At 44.6% G+C, this 17,578-nt stretch overlaps 1 protein-coding gene across 1 annotated transcript in view; it reads left to right on the top strand.

Moving 5' to 3' along the window:
* OSBPL3 (oxysterol binding protein like 3) overlaps nt 1-17,578 on the top strand; it is a 207,598-nt gene that overhangs the window by 146,428 nt on the left and 43,592 nt on the right. The window contains exons 11-15 of the mRNA XM_056118561.1: nt 1,363-1,493; nt 5,710-5,817; nt 12,201-12,335; nt 13,591-13,684; nt 17,194-17,444. Of these exons, the coding sequence (XP_055974536.1) occupies nt 1,363-1,493; nt 5,710-5,817; nt 12,201-12,335; nt 13,591-13,684; nt 17,194-17,444 (719 nt within the window). The remainder of the gene's footprint in view (nt 1-1,362; nt 1,494-5,709; nt 5,818-12,200; nt 12,336-13,590; nt 13,685-17,193; nt 17,445-17,578) is intronic.

The raw sequence follows: 17,578 nt of genomic DNA, 5'->3' as shown, positions 1-17,578 counted from the left end.
AGGAAGAAGCTTTGGATTGATAGATGTGTGTGGGCGGGTGTTTGTTTGGGGCAGAGGGCGGAGGCATTGGGGTGCCTGCAGTGTTCAGGGCTTATTCAGAGCTCTGGGCTCAGGGATCACTGCTGGTGATGCTCAGGGACTGTGTTCAGTGCTGGGGATTGAGTTCAGGTCAGCCATGTGCAGGACACGTACCTTGCCTGCGGTGCTATCTCTCCAGACTGATGTATTTGTAGTTTTATATTTTTTGATACACAGTTTTAGCTTGACAGTGAAGTTGAGCAGGAAGTACAGGGTTCCCAGTATTGCTCCCTTCCCCCACAGACAACATCCCAGTCTTGAGGTACATTTTTTAATCATTAGTGAGCTCATATTGACTCATCATCACCCAGAATCTACCATTTACCTAAGGATTCATTCAGTGTTATTCACGATCATGATCATCCTGTTGTTCGTCAATTGCCTCGAGCAGGCACCAGTAATGTCTCCTTCGTCCTAGCCCTGAGACTCTAAAAAGTGCCACATTCAAGGCTCTTTCAGGATTAGGAGAATGAGACCCATCATTGTTACTGGTATTTGACATATTGGGTACGGCACCGGGAGTTTGCCAGATTCTGCCGTGTAGGCAGGTTACATTCGGTAGCCTGCCAGGTTGTCAAAAGCAAGAATGAGATAATAAGGCATTCACGGCCGCTCGCTTCTGGGTTTTATAGTCTCTGGGTCTTGGCCGTTGATGGGATTACACGGCGCTGGGGGGCAGTTGGTGGGTGTCACCCCCCGCCTACTGGAAGATGGAGGATCTTGGTGGAAGATGCTCAGCCCCGATCTGAGCAGGCTTGGAGATCTCAGCCCCAGGACCCGCGTGCCTTTGTTTCTCTGCCAGTGTTATTAATGAAAAAAAAAAACTTTTTTTTTTTTTGTGGTCACACTTGGTAGATTCAGGGAATCATATGGAGTACCAAGGATTAACTGCATGCAAGATAATGGTCCTATCCCACTGTACTATTTCTGTAACCCTGATTTAGATTATTTTAAAACCCAAATTAGACCAAAAAGTTTTGTGCTCAAAATATTCAGCTGTATATGTTGTTTGTAAGAAATGCATCTCTGAAGAGCTTGTTTTTAGGGCTGGCATGATAGTACAGCACGATGAGCAGGTTACCTTGCAGGTAGCTGACTGGATTTAATCCCTGGTATCCCATATGGTCCCATGAGCACCTCCGGGAGTAATTCCTGTGTGCAGAGCCAGAAGTATTCCCTGAGCATGGACGGGTGTGACCCCCAAACAAAAAACAAACAAAAGAAATCCTTTTTACAATGATGCCTCTTTCTTGATTCATTTTTGTAATGATTATATCTTTGTAGTTTACTTAACTTTAAGGTCAGCTTTTAATACCATATCAATGGAGCGAGAGAAGCTGAAGCAGCTGATGGAACAGGACGTCTCTGCCTCGCCCTCTGCCCAGGTCCTCGGTCTGAAACACGCGCTCTCCTCTGTAAGTCACATGCCTGGGTCACAGACACGCAGTGCAACATGTCTGGGCTCCTGGTGTTTTATCGTATTCTCTGTCTCTGTGGTTGTGTTGATGCTTTGTGAGAAAACCAAACAGATCATCCACACTATATTTTAAAACCTTTGATGTGTTTAGTCTGAGCACCAACACTGAACCTATTTGGAATTTTAGTAGCCGGGACTTTATGAGTCACTCTTGAGTTTGGTTTCCTCCTATTGATGTTGATTTTTCTATTTCTGTAAAGCGTTTTGTGGTGTGTTTGTGTAGATCTCAACAGAACACTTATTAATCTTTATGAAACCTGACCATTTGAAAGTTTTGATTCATTCCCAAGATTTGGTTGAACTTTCTAAATGACAGACAGTAAAGGGAATTTCACACACACTCACCAACTCTGCTGCACATACTGGTCCTGTTTATCACTCTTTTGAAGATGTGAAAGTTGCTTGATTTGATTTGATAGTGCAAAATGTTTAGCTTTTTCCTTCCCTCCCGCAAATGAGATGAGTCATATAGAATGTCAGGTAATCATGTGCCTTCATAACAACAGAAAAATCACTGTTGGCCCTGAAGTGGTTTTCAGTGAGTATCTGTTGTTCACTCTCTCTTTCTTTTGTTTTATTCCTTGGACTCCATTGAATATTCTGGAACTCCATAACTGAGGTTATGCTTATCTGTTTGTTTATACTATCTACTGAAACATAAGAGAACTTTTGAAATAGCAGAGTTGAAATCACATACTGTCCATTTATATCTCGGGGGGATTGGTTTGAGGACCCCCAGAGATACTAAGATTCACTGATGCATGAGTATTGGTACCTGCATATAATCTACACACATTCTCCTGTATCCTTATTTCTAGATGACTCATGACACCTAATACAATATAAATGCTATTTAAATCATTGTTATACTACATTGTTTATAGAGTATTGACCTAAAAACATCTCAACATGTTTCACCTGGACACAACCGACCATCATAACCCTAATTACATAGTTTGTGTTTTCAGTTCGTGCTTGGTGGAGTCTGTGGATGTGGAACCTTTAGCTAGAGGGAGACAGCAGTGCTTGCTTTTACTTTTTACTAGTACTTTGGAATTCTCCCTGTAGAAGGAGAGTGTGTGTGCACATTCAAAATTACCAACTGAGTTTTTAATTTTGGACCAGGTAAAGTAGATGAATTTTAAGATACTGTTTTGAGAAACCAATTCAGACATTGAGAGAACTAAAAATTATCCATTCAGACTATCCATTTACCATTATTGCAAGGCACTGCCTGTAATGAGAGTGGCAAATACATTGGCCAGTCATTAGCACTCATAATTGGTATAAAGTGCTTAAGAAGTGGCTGAAGAGATAGAACAGCAGGCAGGGTGCTGGCCTTGACTGACCAGGTTTAATTCCCAACATCCCATATGGTCCCTTGAACACTGCCAGGAGTGATCCCTGAGTGCAGAGCCAGGTGTAAGCCCTGAGCACTGCCAGTTTGGCCCCTAAACACAAATAACAACCCCAAAAAGTACTTACAGAATAATCACTGAGTTGAGCATTCCAGGAAGTTGTCTTGGAAGGAAATGAATAGGAACAAAAACAGCGTGATCGCCACTGGCCCTGAAAAGCTGTAGGTGCTGTAAGGTCAAAGATAGATTTACCCGCTTTGGCTGGGGGTATAGCTCAGTGGCAGAGCACTTAATCTGGTATATGTTCAATCCCTAGCACTGTGAAATGAAAAAGAAAAAAATGTTCCCACTGGGATTGTAATAGACAACCAGCTGTTTACTGGGCCCTGGATCTAAACAAGCAAGGTGGTTCCTCTTTGCCGATTCAGTTTTTCATTCATTCCTTTTTGAAATTTTTTTAGTGGTAAGAAGCATTTCTGTTATTCCCAATAGGTTGGTTTTGGTGCATTTAGAAAGTGCCTCCTGCTGGGCTCCCCAGCCTCTTCCCCTGTGATCTTCCTTTCTCACCTCCCCTCCCCTTGCCAAGGAGCTCTGACCTTCTTGTTCATCCGCTTGTCTGAAGGTGGCTATGGAGTGGCATCTCATTTGGCCAAGGCTTCCTAGTTGTTACCTTTGCTCAGGTCTCAGCCCATGGCAGGATTTTGGCAACAAGATAAAACTTTTCTTTTTCTCTTTGTTTGTCTCTTTTGTTTTTGTGCCACACTTGGCTTAGGGTTTATTCCTGCCTCTGCACTTAGGGATCACTCCTGGTGGTGCTCAGGGGACAGTATGAGATGCCGAGAATTGAACCTGGGTCGGCCATGTGCAAGGCAAGCAAGCACTATCTGTAATATGTCTCCAGCCCCTAAAATAGGATGTTTCTTTATAGACTGAACTCCTGATTCAATTCAGGAGTTTGTTTTTTTCTTAAATGATTTTTTTTCAGAGTTATACCTGGCAATCAGAATAGGTATGTTTGTGATGTGTGTATATCACAAATCTTGGTGTTTTTCTTTCTCCTGCCTGTGACTTCTATAGAGAAGCTATTAAAATAAGACACTGTTTAGGCCGTAGTCAGATTCTATTCCCTTAGGCCAGGAAGCCAGTGTCATAATAGCCAGAATGAAGTAAGGGGTCCGTTCAGATTCTTACATGTATTTGTATGATATGAAACGTTTACTCAGTTTTCCTTTAATGTAGCTGGAGAACATTTCCAAATAATGCAAACAGTCTACAGGTATTAACATGTAAAGCCGAAATCTAAATCTAAAATATCAAAAATTTGTTGTTTGTTTGTTTTCACCACACCTGGGAGTGCTCAGGGGATTTTTCTGACTCCAAACTCAGGAATCACTCCTGGCAGGCTCGGGGGCCATATGGGATGCTGGAAATCTAACCCAGGTCAGTCACTTCAAGGCAAGCACCATACCCACTGTATTATCTCTCTGCCTCCTATTTTTTAAAAATTATTATTTTTTTCAGTCACCATGAAATTACAAAGTTTTTCATGATTGGGTTTCAGGCACACAGTGTTTCAACACCAATCCCTTCATAAGTGTCCACTTCCTCCACTCCTTTTGCCTCCTACCCACCAGTGCAAAACCTTTGTTTGGGAACCGAGCAGTGGAGATTAGGGCCACATTCTTCTGTGGGCTTCCTGTGAGACCCAGTGGGCCTGAGCGAGGGACAGAAAGGCTCCAGCTTCCTGGAAAGGTGTCAGAAGACAGATGACAGGGTGGGTCTGGCGTGAGCACGTGGTTTCTGCTTGTGGGCAGGTCTGGGAAGATGGTCAGATGAACTGGTCTCTGCAATGACAGAGCTTTGGAGGAGAGCCGGTGTGAAGCTACCAGAGCATCTTCCTTTAGCTGGCATGGTTGGGAGGCTGAGCCCTCCCAGGGAGAGAGCAAGGAGGTAGGGGGTGAGCACACAAGTAACAACTGTTCTGAACCATGTCCACCCATTCCCGGGACCTTGGTCCTTATCCCTTATGCAGGTAAGTGAGCTCTTAAATATTAAAAAAATAAAATACCAAAGGTAAAGGTAAAGGCATAGATATGATGAATAAAAGAAACAACACTTACTTCGGAAAATACTAATTATTCCTAAAGTCCTATTTCCAGTACATTTCCTGAAAACCCAGGCAACTGCCGTGATTATAAAACAACTCTGGGGGCTGGAGCCGTAGCCCAGCGAGTAGGCATTTGCCTTGCACGCGGTCGACCCGGGTTCGATTCCCAGCATCCCGTATGGTCCCCTGAGCACTGCCAGGAGTAATTCCTGAGTGCAAGAGCCAAGAGTAACCCCTCTTCACCGCCGGGTGTGACCCAAATAGAAAAAATAAAAAACAGCTCTGAAATACATCTGATCCTCAGCGCTTGCGTGCGGGGAGAGGGTTTGGGGGGGACGGGCCTGTTGTAAAGATGAAAGACCTTTGTGGTTTTTAGGGTGAGTGCTGACCAAAGGGGCAAAGAGACACTGAAAGGAGAGAGGCCAGAAAGCCCGAGCTGAGATGTTTGGGTCTCTCTCCTGCTCCAGGGGAGCACCTCACCCACCCTGCTTCCATCTCCGGAAACTAGAGAGGGACCGTGACGTGGCTCCCAGAAGTGACCCCTGTCATCTCCCGTGCATCTCAGAACCGTCTCCTATTGGATGGCATTCCAGGACAGAGTTGGGGGAGTGCCCCTATGGCCCCCGGGGTGCTCTTCTAAAACCGCCATTGATTAACGGAGCCCCACTATTTCTTTTCACGTGTTCCAGGCCCTAGCACAAAACACAGATCTTAAAGAACGCTTATGCAGAATCCATGCTGAGTCTCTGCTCCTCGAACCCCCCGCTGCTGCCAAGTTGGGTGACAGTCTGGCAGAGGTGGGTAAGGCTGTGTGTCTGCTCCTGTCTCTGCCTCCACCCCGTGCCCCACTGCCTGCTGTCTCCCGGCTCCCCTGAGGAGCGCTCCCCTCTGCACCGCTGCAGGGAGGCAGCATCTGGGTGCCCCCAACAAAGCTGCTGCTAAGTGTATCTCGCCATTGCATCCTCTCCCTTTTTCCCTCTGTTTTTCTTTTCCCCACCTACCTTCTCCGGATAAAGTGTCCCCGGAGGGAGGGCTGTGGGGACAGTTCTTTCTCCTATCACTTCTGCAGCTGCCTCAGTTTCTCTGACTCGAGCTTTCCAATTCCCGCCAGCCACCCACCCTGCTCCCTCTGCCTCTTTGTTCTTCCGCCCTTCCCTTTTCTTTGTGACTGTTTCCACCTCTCCTCTGTGATCTGTTTTCTCCTTTTTTTCTTTTCAAATACACAGCTCTAGACTCCAGGTGGGGGAAAGATTTTATTCAAATGGAAGCGCTTTTTTTTTTTTGGTTGTTGTCATTCATTGCATCCAGATTGGGGAGAGGGAGGGCTTGAAGGCTCCTGCACGTGCTTTGCTTGGAGTGGGAGGGACTGGACAAGACTGGATAGGCTCAAGTTTAGTCCCAGAGCACCATGGAGTGTGGACCTGCTACACACAACCCAAGGCCATTGAAAATGTCTTTTCTTGGGGTCAGAGTGGTATAGTACAGTGGGTGGGGCATTTGCCTTGCATGCAGCCAACCCAGATTTGATCTCCGGCATCCCATATGGTCCCCGAGTGCCACCAGGAGTAATTCCTGAGTACAGAGCCAGGATTAACCCCTGAGTATTGCTGGATGTGACCCCAAAGGATCAAAAAAAAAAAGTCTTTTTCTCAAGACCTGGGAAATGTGTCTAAAATATTCTTGGTATGGTATTTAAAATGAGAATTTCAGGGAAAATGTAAGTGAATTATTTAGAAGACAGAAAATGAAGAAAATGAAAACAAAAGTCAAAACTCTTACTTAGTCACCTCATGCTTCAGGTTTGCTAAGTTCTTCATTAACAAGTTTATTCCAGGGTTAGCTATATTATTCATTATTGTTCACAGAATTTATTTATTCATTTATTGGGGGCCCGCCCAAGTTGTGCTTGGGGGCCCCTGGGCCAATCCTGGCAAGACTCAGCTCCCAGGCTGGCCATCCAGGGCCCGGGGGCCTCTGAGCCATGCCAGGTAGTGCTTGGGAGGCCACGTGAGGTCAGAGTTTGACCTCATGTCCTGTTGTCCCCTGGGTCCTAGACTGAGTATATCTAAGTAAAAAAGGAAGGTAATAAGTCCATGAGATATGTATTTTGTTTGTGTATTAAATGTTTAAGAATGTCTAGGTTGAACCTTGCGGTCTTCCCCCTTTCTCTGTCCTCCATGAAACCAAAGCCTGCCTCAGTGCCTCGCCTCTGGGGCCTCCAGTGAGAAACACATTTAAGTGCCAAAACCCCTCCTCGAAGCCCAGACTGAGGGAGCCTGTGTCAGCACAGGCTGCAGCCTCTCAGGATGCCTGAGGCCAAGTCACAGTTACCTGTGAAACACACTTGCCATCTCACAACCATCCTTCCTGTCCTCTGGGCCAGGGTGAACCCTGGGCTCTGCAGGATAGAGTGCTTCAGCATGCCTGCTCTCGGCCCTTCCTCTAGATCATGGGCAAAGAAACATTTCCTGTCTGTGTCCAGGCAGCTCTTGCCTCTCAAGTAACATATCCAAAAAAATCACGCTTTTAAGACACAAAATTTTAAAAGGTTAAATCCATATCGAACATTCAGACTTTCCTGAATTTCGGTTCAGTGTGTATGCTTGGGGCTGTTAGTATTCTGAAAGGAAGTCAAAAAGCACGAGTCCAGGGGCCCACACTTGGTGGTGACCACGGCTTACTTCTGCCTCTCTACTCAGGGATCATTCCTGGTAGGACTTAGGGCACCGTAAGGGGTATTGGCCATCAAGGCAAGTACCCCACCCACTGCACTGTCTCTCTAGCCCTATTGCCTGGTTTTTGCCTGGATGGCCTGAGTGACTTAGGCTAAAACCTTTCCATGGAAGGCAAAGTCTGTTGCTGTCAGCAAGTGAGACAGTCTGAGGAGAAGTATTCCACAGCCCTGGAATGCCGGTACCACATAGTCAAAGGGAGGCACCTTTGACTATGCAGGCACCTCACACTCTGGGCCAGCAATGGCTGTTCCCTACTGTGGATCAACCCAGGACACTTTCCCTCTGCTCCTTATTAGCTGCACAAATGAGGCACCTTTGAAGATGGAGCTGGCTACTTGGATTCTGAAATGCACTTAGAAATACTCCCACATCTTGTCAGATCCTCCTGTTTTTATAGGTAAACATTTAATGTGATCAGATTCTAAGTTCTTAGACTTATTTCAATTAGTTTAGATTACAAATGGAACATTAAGTGGCTCTGGAGGAAAACAATCCTTCTAGAAAATCTAAAGTCCATTTTCAGAGGGCCCACAGTGTCTTGGAAGAAAAATACAAGAGAGAAGGAGGGAACTTACTCTTTCACTGTTGTCTCTGTTCCTTATGCATTTGCGTGCCTTACCTCCCCAAATCTCATTATGATTTCTGAGGTCGGCCATGCTAGTGCAATGTAGCAGCAATGTAGTCGAAAGAGATTGCATATCTTCCCTCAAAGCACCTGGATTTAAGTTTACTATCCCAAGTACGATAGCACAGTGGTAGGGCGTTTGCCTTGTGCGCATCTGGCCAGGCTGAAGCAGGTTTGATTCCTCCGCCCCTCTCGGAGAGCTGGCAAGCTACCAAGAGTATCTCATCCGCACAGCAGAGCCTGGCAAGCTACCTGTGATGTATTGGATATGCCAAACACAGTAACAACAAGTCTCACGACGGAGATGTTACTGGGCCTGCTCGAGCAAATCGATGAACAACAGGAGAACAGTGCTACATTAACAAGTGTGAAGTCCTTGTTTGACCAGCAGCTCTCTATTACTTGAATCTAATGTGAAAAGACATGGCCCTGGAAAATAAAACACATCCCCAGGCTCAGTCATGAAATCTGATGGTGACAGTGTGAGAAAGGGTTTATCTCAGGCATCACCATCACCCTGCATATAAAAGAAAGATAAAAATAGGAGAGGCTCCAAAATCAATGGGAAGAGATAAATTATCCAGTAAATTCAAATGGCATAGCTCAAAGGTGATTTGGGAAGCAGCTTAAATCTCTCTGTTGCATTCTAAAGTGGATTGCTAGGAAATTAGAGTTAAATGGAGAAACCCAAGCTGAAAATACATATACATTTGAAAATGAGGTGTGGGCCAGAGATAGTACAGCTTGCTTGTGTTATCTTGCTCCCCTACATCACTTATGGTCCCTTGGGCCCTTCCATGAGCGATCCCTGAGCACAGAGTCAGGAGTAAGCCCTGAGCACTGCCATGTGTGGCCCATATATATAAACGGGATGATAAAGACCACATCTGGGTGCTCAGATTTTAAGTGATAGTTCTTTTACTTACATGGTACTGTATTTTCTATTTTTAATGCTTTTTAATTTTGAATAAGTGTTAAAGGTAAAGGTAAAGGCCCTCCCGTTGATCGTCGATTTGCTCGAGCGGGCCCAGTAACGTCTCCATTGGAGGCTTTGTTGTTACTGTGTTTGGCATATCGAATACGTCACAGGGGGCTTGCCAGGCTCTGCCGTGCGGGCGAGATACTCTCGGTAGCTTCCCGGGCTCTCTGAGAGGGGCGGAGGAATCAAACTCGGGTCTGCCATGTTGGCCGCTTGTAAGGCGAACGCCCTACCGCTGTGCTATCACTCCAGCCCAAAGAATAAGTGTTAATTTTGGAAATAATGGTTTTGGTTTGGTATTGCCAGGGGGGAAACATATAAAGTCATTGTGTTTACAGTTATTTTAAATGAAAGCAAACCTATATACATGAACAGGGGTTGGAGAAAAATGCCTCAAAATGTATATAGTGGCCATTTTAATGCTGGGATTCGGTGTACTCTCTTCCTATTTTCTGCTTGTCTTTTTGTAGGGTACAAAAGAAACAGTCACTCACACCTTAGAAACTTGAGAGGGAATTACTGGCTTGGACGTTAAGTCAGTGTGGTCCAGGATGCCAGGCTGGGTCCTGGGCAGCAGCCTTGCTCAGACTTGCTCAGTGGTTTTCTCCAAAAGTGTCTGAGGCAGCGGAATGGCAGAAAGGGCCAGGAACCCAGTTCTCATTTTCCATGTTGATCTGCCAAGAAATCCTTCTGACCTATCTGCCTGAGAGGAGAGTCTAGAGCGCACATGAGTGAGCACTAATAAATTAATGATTAGGACAAGTAAATAAATCATGAGAGTCTTAGGTGGCAGGGGCACACCAAAGTCACAGCAGGATTCCTTTGTTCCAGGAGCGCTTACTTAGCTGCTTGGCTATCTCCTCTTTGAATGGGAGAGACCTTTGCCCTATGGGTAACAGCTGTGATAATTATCTCAGAGTTCCAGAGTGATCTCTTTGTTGGAGGGAACAAAAAGACCTCTTTTAGAGAGAGGTAGGGACCTTATGATGGATAAGATCTTCCAACAAATACTTTGACCCTCTTTCTCACTTGGGTAGAATCCAAGAGGAAGGGCTTCCCATTAAGTGTGTCTATGAAATAGCTTATGGGGAGCAGAATGAAGTACAGCAGGTAGGGCACTTGCCTTGCACACCGCCACCTGGGTTCGATCCCCAGCATCCCATATGGTCCACTGAGCACAGCCAGAATTAATTTCTGAAAATCGCCGGGTGTCATGCCAAAACAAAAAACAACAGCAAATCCCCTTCAGTCTGAAATAGCTTACAGGGCAGAAAGTCACCGTGGTCCTAACCATGGAGCTTCCTGTGTACTCTCATTACAGCGTCTCTGTGGTGGCTGTAATTTGTTTAGGAAACTAAGGAGTCCATTTTCACCTGGTAAAAGTTTGGAAGAGACACACTATTGGCTTGTTTTCTGCTGCCCAAGTTATCCTGGGCCTCATTCACATACAGATACACAGTGATAACCAGTAGCAGAGTTCTTGCTCTGCAAGCATCAGACCTCCAGATCCATCCCTGACTTTGCCCTTTGAGATTCCCTAGGCCCACAACAACGAACTGTTCGATCTCCAATAATGCTGAAGCCAAGTATGAAAGTCCTAAGGAGCAACACAACCCGCAAGTGTTTGAGCACCACAACCAGTGACACTCCCCTCGCCTACCCCCTGATCCTTTTCCCCATTGCAACAAGGGGGAAAGACAGGGAGCAAGATTTTTTTTTTTCATCACACCCAGCAATGCTCAGGGGCTACTCCTGGCTCTGCACTCAATAATTACTCCTGGCGGTGCTCAGGGGACCATATGGGATGCTTGGGATCGAACCCAGGTCACTGTACTATCGATTCAGCCTGGATTTTTTTTTTTTTTAATGATACAGAAGCCGTTCCTTTTCCAGCCTTTGGGGAAATGCAAGCTATTGGGAAGTTCAGATCTCCAGTGTTTGATTCAGAGATACCAAATCATCTTGTCATGACTCTGTTCTCACCCCTCAAGGTCTGGTCTTGTGGGGCGGGTATGTTCTCTGGACTGGAAATCTTACATTATAACCTTCCCTGGCCACCACGAAGCAGTTGCTCAATGTAAGGTATTGAATTTTACTTGCACATTGACTAGAAACCCATTGCCAAAATATTTAGGTCCACCCACAGGACAAGTCTAGATCCAGAGAAGTACATAGCAGAGGGCCATGCACCAGGAGAAAACCCAAATCTTCTATTGTGTGGTGAGTTGCAGATGCTTCTAAGGGAGTCAGGGCACTTCCTTTCCTGACAGAGCCACTGTCAGTACGAGAGACAGCACAGTGGATTTATCTCATTCAGCCATGAATAATGAATGATCTGCCTCCAGGGGCACCTGTGGGCCAAAACACACTATTTATTAGTCAAGGATACCTCCAGAGAGGCATACTGGCCTTTTTGCAAAGCACGGGAGTAGGAGAAAACTCTACCTCTCTGCACCAGCCATACCATTGAGCATTCTGTAAAGGTCAGAGGAAAGTCTAAGATGAAAAGAATCCAGAAAACAAGAAATAAGAGGCTAGGGTTCAGACAGCATTGGATGTTTCCTCCTTAAATAAATCCAAGACAAACCCCGTCAGCCTTTTCTTGGTTTTGAGATCTGTGCCAGGATGGTGCCTGCCAGCGAGATGCCCATTGAAGGGATCCCTTTGTCCGTTGTCTTTTGTGTGAGGCTTGCTTCTCCTCAACGTCAGAAGCTGACCTCTGCTTGGATCTGCTTGTTCGCATGGGCCTGCGATCTTAGGCATCCTGCAATTCCTACGTCATTCTTTCAGCTCTTGCGACTGCTGTTAAAGATAGGCACCTTTGGTTTTGTGTTTCCATAGGAAAACTCCAGAGATGACAGCCGAGTCCTGGTCCATCAGATTTCCAACGAAAGCCGGCTCTCCATCACTGACTCCATGTCCGAGTTTTTTGATGCCCAGGAAGTTCTTTTATCTCCAAGCTCTTCGGAAAATGAGGTTTGAGTACTATTTTCAGTTAGGTACCTTAAAAACTCTCTCCTTGCTTTCCCTATTCAGTAAATACCCATTTTTAGAAACACAAAACTCAATGGTTCTTTTGACCATTCTATTCTGAGGATGTTTTTAGAACTCACACTCTCCAAATCACAGCAGGATATATGATCAGAAGGAAAAAGTCGGACAAAGTAGATGTTGAAGACTTACTCGTTCTGTCACTGGATTTGTCCTACCTCATTTCAAGTGCAGTGTCATAATTGTGACTATTGACTGTTGGATAGCAGAATGTATGTGCTATGGGACCAGAAATCAGCATCTGATGTACTGATTTTTGTTTGTTTGGGGCCACACCTGCCGGTTTTTTATGACTTACTCCTGGTCCATTACTCAAGTATCACTCCTGGCAGGCTCAGGGGACCATGTGTGGTACTGGAAATTGAACCTGGGTTGGCATGTGCAACCCTTCCCACTGTACTGTCACTCTAATCCCCCTACATGCTGATTTTTAATCATTGAATTTGACCTATGTAAATTTTTATTGTAATATGGACATTATTATAAAAATAACATAACACCTACTGGTATCATTTGAGTTGATGCCTCAAATCATAATTTTCTGAAGTGGCAAGTATCATAGTTGGCATTACTGTGTGTATTGATAATTTAAACCCTTCAGTATAGAGTTATTAATACTGATAATCTTGTTTGTTGATATACATGGAAGATTTCACAAATACTTCAAAGACAAATTGTAATCCATTCTACCTGAGCACTAAGAAATTCTGAAAATGCAGTCTGAATTAATAAAACTATTTTTTAAATTTTGGGGTCACACCAGGCAGTGGTCAGGGGTTACTCCTGGCTCTGTACTCAGGAATTACTCCTGGCAGTGCTCAGGGAACCCTATGGGATATGGGGGACTAAACCTGGATTGGCTGCCTGAAAGACAGGCACCCTCTTGGCCATACTATCACTCTGGCCCTAATAAGACTTTTTGTAACTAAAGTCTTTAATTGACTTGCATTTTCTATGTGAGAATAAATCAAGAGGGATAAAGAGTTTTTATAAAGATGTTGGCTGTGAACACCTCCTAGAGCGACTGGTGTGTGGGTCTCTAGGAAGAGAGCATTCAGAGTTATGTCCATAGAGTAGTAACATGGGATTCATGACGTTTGATCCTTGAGGGTGAAAGCTCTCTGTGAAAATTTGATTTGTTTACTCTTACTCTAATATAATTTCTCTTTTCCCTTCATAGATTTCTGAAGATGATTCATATGTCAGTGACATCAGTGATAACCTCTCCTTAGACAATCTCAGTAATGATTTAGATAACGAGAGGCAGACTCTGGGTAAGATTTGTTTGATCTCTGAAAGTTTGGACCTTTACTAATAGAATATTAATAGGCAGAGAGAGATTACTTATTATAAGCAGAGAACTGTAGTAAATACTGCATAAGAAAATAAAGATATTTTTAAAAAAGAAAAGAAAGATAAGTTCCCCACCTTTGAGGCATTTATATAATCTAGTTGACATGGGAGTCACATATAAAAATGAATTCATTCAAATAAAATGACTTATGCAAATTTTTGTTTTATAAAGGGAGGATATGTCAATTATTATTAATGTTCAAAATGAATGCCACAGATATCCAGTACCTAGTCAAACATTCTCCCTGAAAACATTAGAGTATAACTTAATGATTTTAGGTAACTTGTAATGCTTATTTATTTAGGAATTTTTATTTAGAAATTTTATTTAGAAATAAATTTTCTTTAGAAATAAATTTATCTAGAAATTCATAGAACTTAAATAATAAAAGTTTGATTTAAATGGGGCTGGGGCGACAGCACAGCGGGTAAGGAATTTGCCTTGCACGCGGGCCAACTGGCTGACCCAGGTTCAATTCCTCCGCCCCTCTTGAGAGCCCGGCAAGCTACCGAGAGTATCTCGCCCATACGGCAAAGCCTGGCAAACTACCCGTGACATATTCAATATGCCAAACGCAGTAACAAGTGTCACAATGGAGACATTACTGGGCCTGCTTGAGCAAATTGGTGAACAACAGGAGTGACAGTGACAGTGATTTAAATGGTAATTGAGCTTCAGAGTCTTCAAGATTTTGCATTTTACAGACTTTGTCTTATAAAAGGGTCTTTAGGTCCCTCAAACCTGCCAGATACACAGGGTCCTGGAAGTCCCTGGGTCTGAGTAGCTTCACATCCACAGGCTCCAATTTTTGAACTTCTTGGCCGAATTGGCTGAGCACCAACTGAGTGTTACCAGTCTTGGTTACCCTGAATACTATTTGGAAGCATTCCTCCTCCCTCTCCCCCCAAAAAATAGGGGGACTTTAAGGTATTTTAAATAACTGTTGGTTAAGTACAAGGGTGAAATGATGCCCAGAAACAAACAAGTTTGAAGCCTGGCATGACTGGAGTGTCTGGGTAACTGCAGACAGTGCTGATGGCAATCAGAAAACTGAATTTTGTCTAGGGAAAGAGCTCCTAAAAAGAATTTAACTGGGGCCAGGGAGATGGTACAGGACGGACCTGATTCATTCCTGGCAACAGGAGAAGTGCCTGAGTACAGGGGCAGGAGTAAGCCCTGAGCAACCTTGGATGTGACCCTCCCCCCCATAAAATATGAAAAAGGAACATAAACAATCATATGCTCTGCTTTTTTCAGATCAGAGCAAAATATTAAAACAAATTTAAACATCTGACAGAAGATAAATGACCAGCAAATTATAGCCCCTCCAGAGTATACAGAATTTTTTGATTGTCATTTAAAATGGCAATTGGGGTGAATTTTGAATAATATAGAAAAATACTTATGTTAACAGTATTAGTGTGTCCTAAATTTTCCCAAAGTGAAAACATTATAGAATTTCTGGAATGCTATTTCTGGGTAATGGGATGACTTGCATTTCCTTTATAATTTTTCTATAATAAACATTGTTTTCATGATTTTATTTAGTTTTGTTTTGGGGCCCAGATCCTACAGTGCTCAGGGTTTCCATATGGCTTTGTGCTCAGGGATCGCTTCTAGTTGGGCTCATATGCAATGCTCTAGGTGAACCTGAATTGGCTTACAGGGCAAGTGTGAACCCCTGTATTCTCAGGCCCCAGGATTTCTATCAAAAACTAAAGTCATTCTGGGCCAGAGAGATAGTACAGCAGGTAAGGTGCTAGCCTTGCATGCAAATTACATGGGTTAGATTCTCAGCATCACATATGGTCCCCGCCAGGAGTGATTGCTGAGTGCAGAGCCAAGAGGAAGCCCTGAGCATTGCTCAGTGTGCCCCCAAAACATAACAAAAGAAATAAATTAAAGTAATTTTGAAAAAGACTTTGAAAATATCAACAGTAATTTGCAACAGATATAGACTGTGACTTCCAGTTGTATTAGAACTTTTTAGGTCTATACAACCTTTGAGGACCTAGCTTTGAAGTAGAAACTTGAAGATGCCCCTTGAATAAAATCTAGATGTTTTGGTTCTTAATGTAGCTACTCAGAGCTGGAGCGATAGCACAGAGGGTAGGGCATTTGCCTTGCACGCAGCCAACATGGCCGACCCGAGTTCGATTCCTCCATCCCTTTCGGAGAGCCCGGCAAGCTACCGAGAGTATCTTGCCCACACAGCAGAGCCTGGCAAACTCCCCATGACATGTTCAATATGCCAAACACAGTAACAACAAGTCTTACGATGGAGATGTTACTGGTCCCGCTTGAGCAAATTGATGAATAACGGCAGGACCGTGACCATAGCTGCTCAATGTTATTTTAATTTTTTTTTAATAAATGTGTTGTGTTTGACTTTCCAGTCCTTATTATTCCCAGACTCAGCATCAGTCATTCCCCTTCCCCTTCTCTTTGTTGTTTTTGTGTTAGGGGTTTGAGCACTTCATTGTGGTGTTTGCACGCACCTGGTACTGGTTGACATGGGTGATAGGGGGGTTGGAGTCCATACTATTTTTTTTTAATTTTCAAATTTTATTTTCAAAAAGTTGTTCATGTTAATTGATTACATTCAATATTTCAACACCAATCCCACCACCATTACACCTTCCCATCACCATTATTTCAAATTTCCCCAGCACCATTCAAGCCTGTCTGCCACAGGCAGTTGCTAGATAATTTATTTTCTATTGCTTATTATGAATATCATGAGAAAAGCAGCTGCGTGGTCCTGGAATTCTAAAATTGTAAATCTCTGGGGTCTGGAGACATCTATGTAGGGGGCTAATCCATTTTGAGATTCATTTGTAAGCCTCTGGATGAAGGCTGGTGACAAGTTTAAATATCACCTGGAGGCAGTTTGTGGGTGTGACAGCCAGGACCCCAAGGGGGCAGGGAGATGGTAAGGGGAAAACTGTCTCCTCAGCCACCTTCTTGCCTGGAGTTTTGAGTCCCTACTCCTGCGTACCTGGGTTTTTCTTCTGGAAGTTTGTGACCACCAGGAGTTCATCTGGAGTGGGCAGAGAGGGCACACCCTCTCCATCTGAGGTGCCCCAGTGAAATCGGTTTGGCACAGGGATCCAGAGAGATCTCCAGAGAGCTGCTTTCTTCTGGGATGCACTGCTGCATACTATTTTTGGAATCACTGTGGTGGGGAACCAGACTCACGGCCTTGGGTCTCTACAAGGTGGGTGCTCTACCATTGAGACGCATCCCTGGGCCCCTGCTCAGAATTTTTGGCACATTTTCTGGCTGCACGTTATATCCTGTACTGTCAGATCCTGGATAACTGAGCTTAATTGTATGCTCAAGGGCTTGCTGGGAAGGTTTTCTTTTTGGATTTACCTCATCAATTAGATGAAGAGCAGCCTAAGAGCAGCAGGCGTCTTTCCCTTTCAGGACCCGTTCTTGAGAGCGGGGGAGAGTCCCGGTCTCAGAGACGAACGTGCTTGCCCGCCCCGTGCCCCAACACCAGCAACATCAGCTTGTGGAACATCCTGAGAAATAACATAGGGAAGGACCTGTCCAAGGTGGCCATGCCTGTGGAGCTGAACGAGCCCCTGAACACGCTGCAGAGGCTCTGCGAGGAGCTGGAATACAGCGAGCTGCTGGACAAGGCAGCCCAGCTGCCCGACGCCCTGCAGAGGATGGTGAGAGGGGCCCCAGCCTAGGCACCAGTGCGGGCTCTGAGCAGGGGGGCGCTGGGCCCGACCTCATTCAACTCACTCTTTTTGGCAATATGCCAGACTGTGTTCTGGGCCGGCTTCTGACTCTGCGTCAGGGA

Source organism: Sorex fumeus, unplaced genomic scaffold (genome assembly GCF_029834395.1).
Source record: "Sorex fumeus unplaced genomic scaffold, SorFum_2.1 ptg000037l, whole genome shotgun sequence".
NCBI lineage: Eukaryota > Metazoa > Chordata > Mammalia > Eulipotyphla > Soricidae > Sorex > Sorex fumeus.
The sequence above is the reverse complement of the archived record's forward strand: the minus strand, read 5'-3'. Positions and strand labels throughout refer to the sequence as shown.